Source organism: Amphiura filiformis, chromosome 4, assembly GCF_039555335.1.
Source record: "Amphiura filiformis chromosome 4, Afil_fr2py, whole genome shotgun sequence".
In the NCBI taxonomy this organism is placed as follows: Eukaryota; Metazoa; Echinodermata; class Ophiuroidea; order Amphilepidida; family Amphiuridae; genus Amphiura; species Amphiura filiformis.
The window spans coordinates 20,054,805-20,073,058 of NC_092631.1; the positions used below are offsets into that span (position 1 = coordinate 20,054,805).

Sequence of the window (18,254 nt, forward strand, 5' to 3'; positions counted from 1 at the left end):
AAACAGGCTCTTTTGGTGTTTGTTAGGGTAAATGGGGGGGGGGGGGTGTTTTGACATTTTGCGGTATATCTTGTTGTTGTTGTTATTTTGAAACATTTTTGTTGTTGTTAGGACAGGGGTTCTTAATACAGGCCATCCGGCCTTCCGAGAATCTCCTCATTCAATGTGTTTAATTGTTGTGCTGTTATATTTTATATTTGAATGAAATAAAGTTGAATGAATGAATGAATGAATGTGTGTTTACGGTGCAATAAAACTTACGCTCCACACTCGGGATAGGAAAGTTAAAAGCCTATTTGAAAACAAAACCTTACTTCAAAAAACTTCTGTGACTGAAAAAGAAGAAGAAGAAGAAGCTTTTTGCTATCGGAACAATTCCGTGAGCATAATAACATTTAGGGTGATTGCGTCATCGCATACCCTGGAATTCACGCATGCGCAGTTGTTTTCATCGCGGTATTTTGTGGTATCTATGACTGTTAAGGTTAAACATTCTAAATCTTGGCTAAAATGTGAAAGTAGCCAAATTGTCACATGATTTAGAGGGGTTCGTTCGTTTTACGTATACAGCCAATTAGACTGTCGCTCTTTTTTCCACGGACGGAACATGAATATTCATGCTTTCAGGTTTCCTTAGATATAAAACTGATAATGATTGGTTCAGAAGAAATGCCCGTGTTTTTTCATCCAAAATAATAATACATAATACTAAAACTCATTTTTCAACGTGCAGGGGAATTCGAAACAATTGAAATCGATCAGCCATAACGAGTGAACAATGGGGAGCACAGTGGGTTTTCCCATGCTTGCCGAATACAAGGTCGTGCGGTAAAAAAGGGCTACCACTTTTCTGCTCATATTGTGGCAAAAAACTTTTCCAAATGGTATATCTATTAGAATTGGAAATATTTTAAACCAAATTAGAACATCGAAGGGGTTATTTTACATTGAGCGTATTATTTAGCAGAACTTGTATGTTATTAAAGCTATGTTGGTAAAGGCTGGTAAACTACGGATAATTAAAAGAGAAAAAAAATAAACAAAACAAATAAGAACATGGTTCTTAGCATTTAACATAATTTGTGAATAACTATAAAAGTCATTTTTAAAGAGAGACGGCAGTATAATTATCAGTCAAGGTGAGACATTAAATACTAATTGCGAGGATCACAGAGGATACATGCCTAAGAAAATATTTTATTAAAAAAGAAGTAATGCTTAGGCAAACTGGCACTTTAATAAAGGAGAGAAAAAGTCAGAACCGTTCGGATACGAACGAGCGCACACTCACCATTACATGTCGTCGTTGAGTTCACCAACACACGCCACAACAGCACAGCGGAACTGTCGTCGAATTAAACATAATAGAGAGATTGCGATTTCCAAACGTAGACATCGGACGTACGTTGATCTATTCAAAACCACTCTCCTGTATCGAAGCGAGGTCACATATTTAGCTATTTTTGAAGATATTCCACGTGCGAAATCGACGTAGATACATCGTTGAAAATGCACAAAATTTGTCCATTTCACAATATTTTAAAGACAGTCAAAGATAATGAACATACGAAGGAAAGTCTAATTATTATTATGATCCTTTTTGTTTGTAACAAATCATTATAATAAAGGTACAGCGATGTGTTAAAAATGGACTAAATTTAAACACAATATTCATACGCAGAGATTGTCTATTGAAATGTGTGTGATACTTTGCGTATAAAAATTTACCTTGCGATTTGACATTTTGGACTCAACGTAGCATTAAAACGTACGTTCCACCATGGTTCCACGTGGAAATAGGCTGATTTTACCTCGAGTCTAGGTAAAGTAAACGTAGAGAACGAGTGTTTCTCTACTAATGTTATAGTCAAAATATCATGTGTTTTTTGTACAGCTGAGGGGTGGTGCAATAACTTTGTGTATCCCCGAGGTGGTGAAGCATTATAGGGGGTGGGGGAGGCAAAGATTGGTTGGCAGGTCAAAAGGGGGGGCAAGCATTTTTTGCAGGTCGAAAGTTGGGTGGGGGAGGGCAATGAAACTTTGGCTCAGATATTTTAGGAACATTAGGAACACGTTCAAATATGCACAATTCCTGATCGGTTCTGATTTATTTATTTATTTATTTATTTATTTATTTATTTATTTATTTACACACAAATTCAAAGTATAGACCCTTGGCAAGGCAACGGTTCACTCGCACCTATAAGATTAGTATTTTTGAAAAGAGCTGAATTGTATTCAATCTAGGTTTGCAGACATACACAGGTGATTAGTGCAATCTGCTTATGTTAGCATGGTTGGGCGATCTATTCAAACAGTGTATTCATCTATTGCGATTATTACGTCACTTCTTAACTTATAGAGGCCCTGCATTCTTTTATCGATTGGCTCCAAACAAAGGATTTGAACCGGTGTCCTTCACCGTAGTTATGGCGGAGTGCAGTTCAACAAAAGCATGATTGCAATCTACCACGACATTTCGGCTCACACACATAAGAAATGCACTACGATAAAATAGGTTGATGAAAACAGTGCAACAGAGCATTGATGCCCAAAATTCAAAAGCTGTATAATTTATAAACAATATACACTACACATAAAAAATAATACTACAAGGGATTTTCAACATATAAGAATCCAAACAATCAAGTACCAACATGCACAGTTTTGTCCTTATATCACTTTTGGGTTTATAACAAAATGTTTTCAAGCCTCTATCGTGATTGGCAGCTGCATAAGGCTGAGTTCACATAGAAGTATACGGTATACGGTATTCGCTATACGAAATACGCTCATTCGATCAGGCTGAGTTCATATAGGAGTATACTATGTGACCTCAGCCTGATCGAATGAGCGTATTTCGTATACCGAATAGCGAGTATGTCAGTTTACCCATTTTCTTCGTCTTATCAAATGCTTGTAACTTTACTTCTTGAGGTCACAGTGCATTCAATGAGGTGTCATAATGTGCAGAATTAGATAGTGCATCTATTAAAAAATGAATTTGCCCACATATGGTTTAGGTTTTTAAAATTTGGACGGTATACGCTGCACTAAAATCGAACACGCGCGATTCCCACTATACTATACTATACGCAGGTATACGGCCTTTTCAAATAGCGCTTATGTGACCCGGTACTATGAAATTACTTTGCTCGATTTAATCTATACGCGTGCACCTGCAAAACGTGCATCGTATACCCGAATACTATACTTCTATGCGATCGTAGCCTTATGTGACCCGGTACTATGAAATTGCCTTGCTCGATTGAACTATATACGCGTGCACCTGTAAAACGTGCACCGTATACCCGAATAGTATACTTCTATGTGAACGCAGCCTAAGACATCTCTTTGATAGCTGATAATGCCCATCTATTCACCAAGTGGCTATTAACTGATGAGTACTGTCATTATGCTAATATGAAATCATTGTTTATCAACAAAGGCGAGGGACTCGTCTGTCGATATGCTCAAACAAACCGCTATACTGTTCAATGGCTTTCTTGTACTATGTGACCGTACAGCACGAATGAGCCGTAAATGTCCTCAATTGTATTCTGAGTTACAGTGTAAAATGGGCATGAAGGTCGTATTCATAGGTACCTCAATTGGGTGCTACGTGTACCTCATTTAATGAGATACACGTAGCACCAAATTGAAATACCTATGAATATGACCTTCATGCCCATTTTACACTGTAACTCAGAATACAATTGAGGACATTTACGGCTCATTCGTGCTGTACGGTCACCTATATGAAATAAGGTGGACGATTTGAAATGCACGTGCCCTGAGCAAACTACGATGCGTACGCACACTGCAGGGCAAAGAACAATGGAAATTGTCATAATTCGCGCGCATACTGGCCGGCAATGACGTCACATGTCAAGTGGTCTATAACCGATCAATGTTGGAGTTGCCTATAGCCTATATGTTTAAAATTCAATATGGCTACCGAACTGTCATGTGGTCCAGTGGATTAGTACGCTGGACTTCTGTATTCTGTATGTAGCAGCGGCATGGGTTCGAGGTCCACCTGTGCCGAACTGAAATTCCATTTTTTTTAAATTTGATATTAGGAAAATGAGACTGGGCGAATTTATGTATGACGTAGAGAGGATTAAGATCCCTTTATTGATCCCTGACCCCACCGACTACCCCGGGCTGATTTCGTGCAAAACAAATCACCATATGACTGACTATAGGACATAGCGCCACAACACGAGCGTTGGTAAAGTATGTGGCCTCACTGCAATACATAGCTACGTAAAAACGTACGTCCTACGTCTACGTTTGGAAAATCGCAATCTCTCTAATGATTTTATTCTCTGTAATTATGTAATGTAACGTAACGTATTATGTTATGTTATGTTATGTTATGTTATGTTATGTTATGTTATGTTACGTTACGTTACGTTACGTTACGTTACGTTACGTTACGTTACGTTACGTTACGTTATGTTATGTTATGTTACGTTACGTTACGTTATGGTATGTTATGTTATGTTATTCACTCTTGGCCAAGAGACATTCTCGTAAACTTAGTGATTACATCAGGCAGGTGCTTCGTAACTGTTGCACTAAGAATGGAATAACAGGTGACGTGTAATGTAAAAGAGCACCAGACAAGCCAATGACCATTCACTTATCTATTATTGCTCTGTATACTTAAATATAAAAAAACCCTTTAAGATGGATTAGTGTCAAGTGTCCAGTACTTCAGCAGAATTATTAACATATTAATATAGGTGCCATAAAATTTAAACTCTTTGGAATATTGCTAGAGGTGTTGCTTTGGAACATTAATAATATAGTCTCAAAATAGGACAAACTGTCTTTTATGGGGTGTGATGATAGAGGTACTAGGAATTGTGCAGGAAAGAAATCCCAGTGTTTGAACCAAATTAAGTTAGGGCCAGAAACCTTAACTCAGAGTTGAGGCTTTCTGGCTCTATTGAGATATGGCTAAGTTTATTCTGGAAAAATATTATAGTCATTAAATCCATTGTATATACGTTTAAAGTTATTATTTGTAACCATCTGACTACATTATCAAGGCTCAACTTCGGGCAAATAGAAATTGGCCAACAAAACAAATGTCCAAAATGACCTTTGGGGTCAATAAGACTGATTTGTGTGCAATCTGCACCTTTTAAAAATTATTTAATACATAAAATTTAATATATGACAAAATATTACCAAAATTGTCATTTTTTCGAAAGTGTGAGATTATCCACTGTACACCACAGTTTTTGTGTTTCAAAATCATTTCAAAATACTACTTCTCCTGCTACTACTAATACTACTACTGCTGTTGGTGCTGCTGTTTTTACGCTATATGGATATTCAATTTTCACATATTTATCATAATGCATAAAATATATATTAAAGGAAGTGTCCGGCAATCACAACATTAGGTCTTATATGTTAGAAAAATAATTATCAAGCACGAATCACATGGTTTTATTTCAATCAAACTCATATTAACCATAAAAACGAATAAAAACAGCCGTCTCTCAACACGCGATATTCAAAATTCCCGCGCCGAAATGTTCTAGAGCAGTGATGTCATGGTTATTTGTGCTCATTTGTCGACAGGCTTCATAGAACTATTGGGACGTCACTGCTCTAGACAATTTCGGCGCGGGAATTTTGAATATCGCGTGTTGAGAGATGGCTGTTTTATTCGTTTTATGGTTAATATGAGTTTGTTTGAAATAAAACCATGTGATGCGTGCTTGATAATTATTTTTCTAACATATAAGACTTAATGTTGTGATTGCCGGACACTTCCTTTAACGGGGATGTGAAAGTAGTCGAAAATATACGAACTATTTCGTTGTAAACTAAGTGTTTAATATGTGTAATTTGTAAGAATATTACTGTATTATTAACTTTTCTATTCTAGAAAATCAAGCTGTTTGAAGATGTGGTTTTTGCGCATTGTACAAGAGGCGTGCTGGTATAACAATATTATTCTAGCTCTACATAAAATATAATTTTGGTTATAATTTCAGTTGGACGAGCCACTTTGAAATATGTAGACCATCTTGTCCTATATAATATAAATTAGTTCTGTATACTTATCAATTTACACTGGTAATAACATGATACGTTTTTTATTTATTTCACTGTTGTTGGAAGAGTCATGTTAAAATGACGTTTGAGAGATATAGGTCAGAATCTTGGCACAATTTGACATTCAAACACATTATTGTTTTTATCAGATAAATAAACAGCACCGCTAATGTGATACTTTGAAGAATATCACGGTAATTGAAACAATTGGAACTCCTTATTAGTTCCTGAGGCTTTTAACATAACAAAATAATCAAGGCCATACATAGAATATATAAAGAATAATTATATCTCATTCTTTGGGAAAGTTTACTTTTGTGCAATACTTTATATTTTATTTAGGCAAAGCAAATGACTATTAGAAGAAATTCGAGATTTCAAATAATTCTGCTAATTCATGGAAGTACTAATAATGTTATGTTAATCCGATGCTCACTTTCTTCATGTGATCATGAAAAGCATGTGAAAAGCCGTTTCTCGCTCACGGTGATCATAGCCACTATATTTATTAGAAAGTTGCGTTATACGGTCATTACTTCAGATGGCTGCACAGCTTCTAAAAAGTGACAAAGAAACTCTACACGAGCCGTACTAGAAGAAACCTATTCGATTTGTGATAATTCAGTATAATTATTATCGTAAAAGTACTGCGTCACTTTTGTATCAAATGAACACTTTGGCCCGCTTGGTCAAAAATTGATACAAGAAATGCCGGAATTACTTAGCATTTAGGCTAAAATACGCCGATTTGAGACCTTTGGTCATTTCCCGTACATATGTATTTGTTTGATTTTAAATATGTTGTAGTGTTTCTGTTTTGGCCAAAACCGAAAGTACCTAAAATATTTTAATCAGAGTCAATGGGTCATTTCAATAACTATAGGTCACCTGCTTATTTGAGGGTTGATTTTTCTTGCGGGATATTTTGAAATAAACCAGATGATGGTGGATGCGATATCGCTATTTTTGACGTCGCCATTGGATTAACACATAATCATGAAATCTTCACAAACAATTCTAAATTTGTTATGTGGTGTCAAAGCAAAATTATCTTACTCTAAAACCGTTGGGGTTCTGCAAAGTACCCCACTGCAAGTATGTTAATTGTCCATTTATAATCGCTAACCGTGTATTGTGAATGGGGCTGTCAGCCCTGTATCTTCGCCAGCCTCGTACGTCCGTGTTGCGTGTCCTATGCCGCCTGAAATAAACAATATTAATTTCATAGCGCCCTCAATTTAGACAACATATAAACTGTATACGCTTGAATACGACAAAAAGTGTATGTGGCGCCAGGGATTTAGCGCGGAGATATTTGATTGTAACTGTATACGAATGTGGATCGCTAGCAGTATGGACATTGACCACCGACTACATATAAATAATAAACAAATAGATAAATTAACAAATATACTGCGGACAAAAAGTATCCGTATATCTGAATAGCCCCCACTTTTACCAGCATGCCCTTATATATAACAGGTGGTTTCTTTGCATCGGACAATCAGCTTCAGCCTAGGGCAGTGAAGACTATTGGGGAAGTAAGTCACTTATATGTATTTTTACATTGTATCGTATTGACCTGTATCAAAACTAATATCTAAACCATAGAAGTTATTTGCGTTATTTCCTTTTGAATCGCAAATATTGCCTAGAAACCCCCATAATCTAATATAATAAGCTATAGCACTTGAGTTTGAATTTATTTTAAGCGCCTTCGTTCCCCCGCATCTACTTTGCTTGCTTGTTTTGAAAGTTTTAATAGGCACTTTACACTTCATTTATTTATTTTGTGTATTTAGCATGTAGCAATGTGTAGTACCTGGGCGGTTAGGGTTAAGCGAAGCATATGGGGTTTCAATTGTGGTTAACATTGGCACGACTTCAGGATGACGACACCACGTGGGTGAGAATACTAGTTAAACAAGCATTCACTCGAATTGTTTCTATAGCCATCACTTTCTGCGTTTTCATTCACATAGCTGAGACCTGCCAAACAATAAATGCAATGTGTGAGAAAGCTGTCAATATTTTTCTCATTACTATTTATGAATATGTTTGCATTTACCTAGAATATATTAAAACAAAGCTCCGCCTCCCCTCCAAATTTTTGGGATCCCAATTTGCAAACTTGATGACTTTAGATATATATATTGCGAGCATAACAATTATTTACACTGCAAAAATATTTTATTCAACATGAGTAAAAAGACCACAACTCAATAGTTGGGTATATAAATAATTACTCAACATTGAGCTCATATTGGTCACAACTCAACAAATGAGTAAAAAATTACTCAATATGAGTTCAATGTTGAGTAATTTTTTACTCATTTGTTGAGTTGTGACCTATATATGAGTTGATCTACACACAACAAATTTGGCTGATTCCATTTAGGTACAAGTTGTCTGTTGGTATGAAAAAAATTAACCAATTTCATATTATAATATCGTACATTATGGTTTTAATAAGCTGTGTTAGGTTTCTCCAAAATGAAGTTTTTTCTTCATAAAATACTAATTAATACTACTTATCACACCCTTTTATAATTCTCTAATAACATTCATCATGGATTATATCATAAGAAAGAATTGTAGCTGCACAGGATAAAATAAAACGAATTATGGTTATATTAAATTTTAATAAAATTTGCACGAAAACAGGTAAAATTACAAAGAGATAGTGATGGTTTTGTTTAAAAGCTACCACATACAAATTATCTAAAACTGCCTTAAAAATAAATCTTAAAATACCTACCTTATATCTAATATTTGGAGACTATCCAAGCTTTTTTAAATTGTAAAATTAAAATTACTCCACACTTAACAAATGATCGATACCTCTATGCACAGCAACGCCTGTGACTACCACACTACATCTTAAAGTACTTCAGACTACTGATGCTACTGCTACTACTACTACTACTACTACAGCTAGACCTACTTCTTGCACGTAATACGGATAATAGATCTTCAGATAGATGCACTTGTAATATGAAAATACAGTAACCAATTTGACTAGCTGTCAAAGTGTCAGCAATTTGAGTCTAACTTGAAAAATATCTGTATTCCAATGCTCATTCTTATTATTAGATTCTTCAATATGTTTGAAAACATGGCGCACTTTTGTGATGGGGGCATTTTGCACGAGACTTGGTTATACATAATTGATACATTCTGGGTATAATGTTTCATTTGCGCAATAATTAAAAAATTTAACCCTTCAGACCGTCTTGTCCTTCAATTTTATCACACATATTTAATCTTCATGTTTTGCTAGTATTTAATATACAGTATACATGAATAATACATGATACATGTCTAGTAATCTTGTTTTCACCTATTTGCCTGGAATATCGTCCACTATTTCAAACAGATTCTTATTTGTTATTTCTTATGTTAAAATGACGTTTCAGCGGTTCCATCTTTCACAGCGTCGTCACTGTCAGTCGAATCGTTAGTATCATGTTTTGCTTCACCCTGTCTGTCTTCGTTTTTGTCTTCCTCTGAAGATTTTACGTCATTAAGTTTGACACCGTCAGTAGTGGGACAAAAATATTCCAGGACAGCTTCTTTGTTGCTGACAGCGGAATTGCTGGCATCATCGTTCGCTACAATCTTGCCTTCTCCGTTTTCCCGAGCCAAGTCATTCATTTCTACACCATCAGCAAATGGACTGACATAATCCACGGTTTTACTTCTTATGGGTACATTGTCTTCGTTATCTTGTGAATCTGGATGAACATCATACGTATTCGACCTACGAACGGAGTGGCCAAGACGCAGACAAGTAACGGCGAGGATGAACACGGCAAAAACGATTAAAGAGACGCTGAACACAATCTGGTAGACAGCTGCTCTCGTAAGCAGGAAATAATAAGCTGACGTCATTATAAGTAACACAGTTAGGAAGAAACACATAGCTTCGGCAAAGACAAAACGCTGGAGCTTGTTGGTGAAAAAGAGCCGCCTAGATTGCACCAGACGATAAACGATTACGAGATAAATCAACGTGTTATGAACCACAATGAGACATGTTGGGACAATCACCGTCAAAGAGCCAAGGACTTCTTCCGTTATCACGCATCTATGTTAGATAGAAGAAGGGAATTACGATAAGTACTATTTTCATAATTATATATATATGTTTTTGAGACTATAATAATTTTATGTTTCGTATTGAAATAATTGTATGTTCATCTCCTATTGCCTTGAGCAGATTCCGTATCAAGTAATCTTCTTCGAAAACATTTGGTATTTTATCCAACATATGTTCACCCATGAGCAACTAAAGTATAAAGTTTTTGTTTGTGTCATTTTCAATGTAATATTTGTACCCAACAGTTTGGATTGATCATGGTTAAATCATCTTTGGGCGAAATTTACACGACGTTGTAATAGTGCATTAAATTAAGTGGTTTTGGGTTTGCTCCAGGAGCCATTGTGTAATATAACAACAGTGGCAAACAGTAAAAAATGTAGTGTGGTGCAGTTTCGTGCATTAAGGTACCACAACCCAGGCGATCCTCCGTTCAGAGTTATGTATGGAATAATATGGAAAATATGTGATTTTCAGAGACTCTGGGGTGGTTTGGAATCAGCGTAGGGCCTTTGTGGTGCACAATCTACAATATAAAGCTGCTTGACCGCTACTTGCCTTTCGATCCCTTGTAACTCCTCGATTCTTAACCAGAAGGTTAATCCAACAGATAAAAGTGGGACAACTGTTAAAAAGGAGAAGAATGAAACAAAGTTACAGCTGTTTTCTCTTTATGATATTTATTTTGATTTTAATAGCGATGCGAGTGTATATTTCATCTATGCTGCGGTGGACGTGAACGTAAACTATGATAATTTGCTTCAAGCTGATGACCGCAACTACAGATCGATATTTGTCTTATTTAACATTTGTGTTACCAAAATAGTAATTTAAGTCAAGACGGACTTACAGCAAGCGAGTAGGCACCTAATTGGTAACCAGAATCGACAATTAGTGTCATCTGCATTTCTTATCAATGAGTAAATCACTTGTGCTTCTATGGCTGACCACAATAGGGTAGCAATGGTGAAATACTGCACACATGCCTTAAAAGCGACACATCCGAATGGGAGACTCGAAACGTGGTCAAGAGCAAGAAATGAGATGTAAAGACAAATCAAAGATGCCAAGGAAACGCACCGAATACTTTCACCTGTTGTTGGCATTTTCTTGGTGATGATCGCACTAAAATGAAAATTCACACAACACAAATTTACTACAACTATGCTAAAATCATTTACGATTAGGTATTATAAAGTAACGTCTGAAAATACAATTATTTCAGTGTGCGCGCGCATCATGTAATGTTGGAGATCCTTACTCGCGCCAAATTATCTATGGGGCATGAATGCAATTGAATAGGTGAGTGTTCCTCCAGCCCTGTCTCCAGCATGTCAGTAGACCAGTCCCTAAGCTATCAATAAAATGATGGCGCTATACAAGAGCCTATACCATAATTATATTATAGTATGTATACCCAGCAAACACAAAAACGTTTTTAAAACGTTTTAAATAAGTTATATTTTGGGTTTTGGTTTAGGTAAAAACGTTTTAATAACATTAAAATGTCGGGTTATATAAAGGTCATGAAATCGTTTTAAAACGTTTTGTATGAAAACACACTACAACAATATTTTTAAAATGTTTTCGAAATGTCATTTTAAACTATTTTTGCAAACATTTTTGGCCAAATATTTTGTCAACACTTATAACATTATGTTAAAATATTTGCACCCAGCAAACACAGAAATGTTCTTAAAATGTTTTTTACAAAACGTTTTAATAACATTTAAATGTCGGGTTATATAAAAGTCGTGAAAACATTTTAAAAAAATTGTTAAATATTTTTTCAACCCCAAAATAACATTCTGTTTAGAATGATTTGTACCAAGTTTTCAAAAATGTTTTGTGAATGTTATTAAAACGTTTTTATACCCTTTATATAACCCGACATTTAAATGTTTTCTGTAAAACATTTGTGTTTGCTGTGCAGTAAATGACCAACAAATGTTTTTTAAGGTTATGAAAATGTTTTATACTCTTAATATACCCTTTATATAACCCGACATTTAAACGTTTTCTGACAACCTTTTATAACCTTTTGCGAATGATGTCGAAAACGTTTTGTGTTTGCTGGGTAGTTTGTCAGTTGATAGTGGTCTAAGGCATCTATAGATAAGGCGGCAGGTAATGCAAAGCGTCTATAGACATTTACATTATATTAGATTAGATTAAATTAGATTAGATTAGATTAAATTAAATTAGATTAGATTAAATCAAATCAGATAAGATTAGATAAGATTACATTACATTAAGATTGGTGTTATGATCATCAGACTTATCAGACAAAATATCCAAATTTCGTATGCTCAGTTGTTATAATTTTGGGTGAATTTCATTCACCATTACTAATGACGTTCTTTGACACGTACAAAATGTACTAGGAGTCAAAACGCATAATTAGTGTTTTTATTTATCATGAATAAAAACACACTTATGATATATTATTCATAAAATAAGAAATAACTTACGATTTGAATTAACTGAAACTATTAAAATCCTAATATATGGTGACACAAAATAGGTAGCAATAACAATACTTACCTCCTTAAAACCACAACGATGGTGATGAAAAGCGCAATAATAGCAACATAGAATGACCCTTTGCTATAAAATGCCCAGGATATCATTGTCCAACATTCATACTCCTGTACATAATTGCATTGAGAGAAGAACGACGTTATAATTTGACACAGTAGCTGATGAGTGGATTGGAATACCAACGTGTATAAATCCCAGGCCAGGAAAAATGTTAAAACATTGCTTGTTTCATGTTCGTTTGACCAGTATTATTAATCATCTGTTTTCGGTCACACACAATTACACAAGTTAATGTCCAACGGCGCAAATAACCTAAAAGGAATTCCTAACTGCCCGAAAGTACTAGTTAATAGTCTCCTCATTCATGAAAAGCACAAATCAAGTGTCATAACAGCATCTAAAGATATATTAAATAGTATCAAAAGTATCTTACCATTACTGCCACAAATACCCCAATCCTGTCACATTCACAGGTGATACTAGCGTCTTTTAGTATTACCGTTTCGCATACATTTGTCCTTGTTTCGTTAGAGTTGTCGCTCTCCGTCATTACTACACATTTTACTTCTTTACTTTCAAGTGTCCGTACCTCTTTGACTTGCTGAAGCTGCTGAAAAAATTGGAAGTCAATGTTAAACTATATGATTTGTACCTTTGTCAACGTCAATATATCACCTTAAAGAGTGTCAGGCTTGAATAATAAGTGAGATTATTATGAATATGCAGCTTATTCCTTTATAGATAGCAGAGTAGGTCACCCATAGCTCAACCACTGAGTGCTCAATATGGGCATTTTAAGACGAGTGGTAAAATTAATAATATAAGCATTTTAGAAAGTAGATCGGGTTAATGTTTCATACTTTTGTATAAGATTTCCAATTATGAAAAATACAATTGAAGTTGGTTATAGTTATATTCATTTTGTGTAAGGCCTCACCGTTCTCTGAAATGGTATTTCCACAGTTATATTTCTGCATTCGTTATATTCAAGTTCTATGGACACCAACGGACTGACAATAAGTAATCTTTGCTCCCTCAATGAGTTTGTTATCATTTGTCGCCCTGTATTTGCACCGTAGACAACTAATGTCGCGTTTTTCTTTGCTAAAATGAATAGAAACAAAATTATCTAACATTGTTTAAATATTGGACTCAAATTGGCCTTAGTATTTATAAGTTATAATCCCGATGTCTTATTCTAAGCTAGTTCTTGTAAACTTTTAAACTACCTAAAATGGCTCACAGTAAATTTGGCTAAATACATTGTATCATGAATCGATGCCTCGTAACTTCATTCATATGTAAACTTACCTTTACTTTTGCCAATGTGTTTGATACACGACTCTTTTACTCTGACGTAAACACAAATATTGGTGTTGCCTGATGAGTGTGCCTTAATGTTGACGAAGCCATCCGCTGCATTTTCCAATTCAATACCGTGTCTTGTGAAATAGATGTCATCGAATTTCGCAACGGCTCCCTGTTCGGATGATACGGACATTTGGTGGTCTACCGTTTTTATAATCGATAATAACATTTCTGTTGACATTACGGTGCTATTTTTTCCTTGACACGGCCGCAAATACTTTGATGACAATAAGAGGTTTGTTGTATTAATCACAGCTAACAGAATCTGTAAAAAAACAAAGTCACAGATGTAGTATGTGTGTTTCAGGTGTTTTTGAATTATTTCAAGATATTATATCGGTTTTATATTGTTTTTGGTTTCTGAACCTCTTACCTCCGACAATGTTGCATCCAATGTAACGATCTTTCTCATTGTAATTACAATATTGGTAAGATCATGTGACGTTATTGAATGAGTATCTGCAGTCAAATAATCCAGAGCGTAAGCCACTTCCTCAATATTTAACAAGTCGACTGGAACCTTAAAAAGATACACAAATAAATGCACCTAATTATTATAAAGTATGACAAATTGAAAAATCACCTTAGAAGACAGAAGAACTTCAGGCAAGGGCCAATATTTAAGACGTTTCAGCATTTTTCCGTTTTCGCAAACACATCGTTTTCTGTTCCGCAAAGCGTGTCCCTTTTTTCGGTCAAATGACTAGCTTTGTTTAAAATTATATTGTCTTTCTTGGCGTTTTTCACTGCAGCAATATTTGGCCGCAGCTTATGTGCTTAAGATAAAACTCATCCAAAATGTGTTGATAGGTTACTCTAGGTCACATGCCTAGCCTCCTCTCCAGATAAAAACGAATACCCACAGTAGACAACGTACCTTCACATAAAAACGAATAACCGCGGTGTGGGGTAACTTAATTACATTGAATTGATTTGTGGCTACCGTGGTAGACATAACATGTGAGTGGAATTTGATCATTCTAACTTTTATAGTAATGTAAATACTAAAAGATTGCTGAAGGTGACATGATCATAAGCATTATACATAAGTATATCCATAGCATATATATTCCTCACCAAACATATTAACATTGACTGTTGTGAGAAAGACAAATTTCAAACGAATAAAAATGATTAAAATTTTACCTAAATTATTACTTACATCTGATAATTTGGCAAAATTTAGTTTAACTTTGTCGCCGCAGTCAGTAAATTTGAGATGATCCCAAGAGGCGCCTAAAGTTTCGTGTGCCACACACTGCCTTGTTGCAACTTCCTTATGAACTGAAAATAAAAACATACCAAAATACGATAGCATTCAAAATATTCATAATTTAAGCATCCATTTTTGCAACACAAATAATATTTAAAAAAACACTATTGCCTGTTTACAGCGTCTGCATACTTTCATGACAATTCTCTGTCCATCAAAACATTGTAGTTGCTCTACGAGGATTACAAATAACATACTACAGATATTTACTTACGATTTGTCGAATCAATTGGACATTTTCTACTGGAATTTACCACTTCTCCTATCCTCGACGCTTGCCATGTTAGTTCTCCTGTGTTTTCCGTATACGTGATTTCTTCAGAACATAAAGCTATACAAAACAAACAAACCAATGTGTCATAGGAAAGAAACTACTTCGTCATTAGTTATATTTTCTTGTGCATATGAGATAAAATCATTATACTCGATATTTAGATATGTTACATTCTAATGGCTATCTATTACAAACAGACTGAATATTAACGTACCGTACAAATGTTGTACAAACATTGTATGCATTCATGCAGATTATTGCAAGACAATATCAAACTATTTTCTTATATAAATTGCCCTGCCCAGATGTATGTTTCATTATTCCTGTGATGTTGACCCATTAACATGATATGATATTGTAGTTAACAACAGCATATTCACAACAACAAAACGTACCTGCTACCGTAACATTGAATTTGCACGTAGCCATGTTACCACTTTCATCAGTTGCAGAATATGTAACTAGTGTAGAACCAAGATGAAATCTGTCATCAGATGAATGACTACCAATCAACCTCACATCTTGTCCAGAGTTGTCCGTTGCAACGGCTGACTCCCATCTTACTGGGATCGATGTGTTTCCGGTGTATACGTGCATAAGTCTATCTTCTGGACATTGAATTGAAGGCGATTCTTCATCTGCTTTCAAATTAAAAACGTGTGGACTTTAAAAGAGAATGAAGTGAGTCTGCTAATTTTAAACTATGATTATGATCAAAGCGTCAACTTTTAGTTTACAAAAATAATGACTTTAAACTTCATTTACCTAACGATCGTTTATAAGAAAACACAAACCGTTTTCAACACTATTCGCAAAAGGTTAGAAAAGGATGCCATATGGGATATATAAAGAGTATGTAAAGAGTTTTAAACATTCAACTTTTTTGTTGTTGAAAACTTGCTGCAATATATTCCAATATAATATTATTTTAGTGTTAACAAAATATTTGGCAAATCATTTTTGCAAACATATTTTACAATAACATGTTGACAACATTAAAATGTATGTTAGTATGTTTTTTATACAAAACGTTTTCATAATACGATCAGACATTTAATGTTATTAAGATGTTTTTTTTTAACACGTTCATAACGTTTTGTATATGCTGGATCCTCAGAATGCCGGGTAAATTTTGAGCCAAATATCAAAATCAGAATACGGTAGTTTGGTTAAATCATTAATGTTACTGTCAATCCACTATTGTTACCCAACCCAACAGCTGAGTTGTCCATAGTTGATACAACGTTGTAAATTGCAGAGTAGCATATGTAAACTGCCACACGCTATTTTACGAGCTCAAGCCAACGTAACAAGATGATAACCAAGATAACACAAAGTAATAAACTTCATTCCATATCGTGCAGATTGAACATTAAGACATACATTTAAGACCCTTACCAGATACAGAAAGCGTGAAGTTGCAATCAGTGCTGAATGTCGATCCTCTCGATGCTATCCAAGTCAATATATGATCACCGATGGTAAAAGAAGCTTCAAGTGGTTGATTTGACGTGATGTTGAAGTGTTCCTCATAACCTTGAATTATTGGTTGAGGCCATGTAACCTTACTTGCGTACGCTAAACCTAGATCTGTCGTTACGGTGAAATCATCTGGACACTTGATTGTTACCACTGATTTTAAAAGGAACAGAAAAAAATACCGTACTCATTCTAAGAAAATAAACTTGTATCGAAAATTTCAACTCAATTCAAACTTGATCGACTTCTAGATCTTATGTAAGAATTACTATTATGAAGTAATTCGTCGGCCGTATCACATACTGGCGTATTTGCAAAATACGCCAGGTTAACAGTGATGCAGATATACCATATTTTTAATATAATTCACTTATCACTATCAGAGCATAACTTATTCTGCAAAAAGTCAATATTAAATAAAATACGTCACTATGTGAAAAGGACTAATGTCAATGTCGCCGTTCAAATGACAAATACGTCGCGCAAATACGTCAGTATGTGAAACAGTTGCGCAAATACGTCAGTATGTGAAAAGGACAAAACAGCAATTTTGCCGTGCATTGTTAGAGTCGCGCAAATACGTAGCGCAAATACGTCAGTATGTGAAACGGCAAATTCTTCAAATTACAGATACGGTATACTGGGCTTGCGCAGTATAGGCGATCGGCAAATACGTCGTTATGAGATGCATACATTTCAAGGCTTTGTAAATACGACATAATTAAATTAATTAATATCTTACTAATTAAGTCACTTTGGAGCATGATTTTTGGTGAATATATAGAGTAGAACATAGCAAACTAATATACCAATTTTCTCAAAAATTTTAAAAATGTCGAATACGTCAGTATGTGATACAGCCGACGAATTCATGTATGTACTACTTGTACTAATATTGGTGGTCAAGGACGGGAATGTCATAGGCTTACCAAACATTAGATTTGCTTTAGCTGTTATTCAGGCACTGTATTTTTGTCTAACAGTAGTAACCATTATGTGCAAGGAACTACGAAGGACTTGGGTAACTTTCCGTTTTATATACTCGCAATTTTTGAATATTTGTTTCAGAACTGCACCTGCCTTTGACCACAACTTGAAATATGCACCCATTGATGTTACCAGATCCATCCTCAACTGTG

At 35.0% G+C, this 18,254-nt stretch overlaps 1 protein-coding gene across 1 annotated transcript; it reads right to left on the reverse strand.

The window, feature by feature from the left end:
* Positions 1-8,816: 8,816 nt before the first annotated feature.
* On the reverse strand, positions 8,817-17,879 carry LOC140150037 (uncharacterized). The gene is made up of 13 exons (XM_072172042.1): positions 17,858-17,879; positions 17,035-17,268; positions 16,032-16,274; positions 15,577-15,693; positions 15,252-15,373; positions 14,463-14,609; positions 14,033-14,354; positions 13,659-13,825; positions 13,155-13,331; positions 12,725-12,828; positions 11,031-11,305; positions 10,739-10,805; positions 8,817-10,168 (listed from the first exon to the last, which is right to left on the reverse strand). The coding sequence occupies exons 1-13, from the start codon at positions 17,877-17,879 to the stop codon at positions 9,481-9,483; spliced, it is 2,685 nt and encodes an 894-aa protein (XP_072028143.1). The 3' UTR covers positions 8,817-9,480.
* Positions 17,880-18,254: the final 375 nt, after the last annotated feature.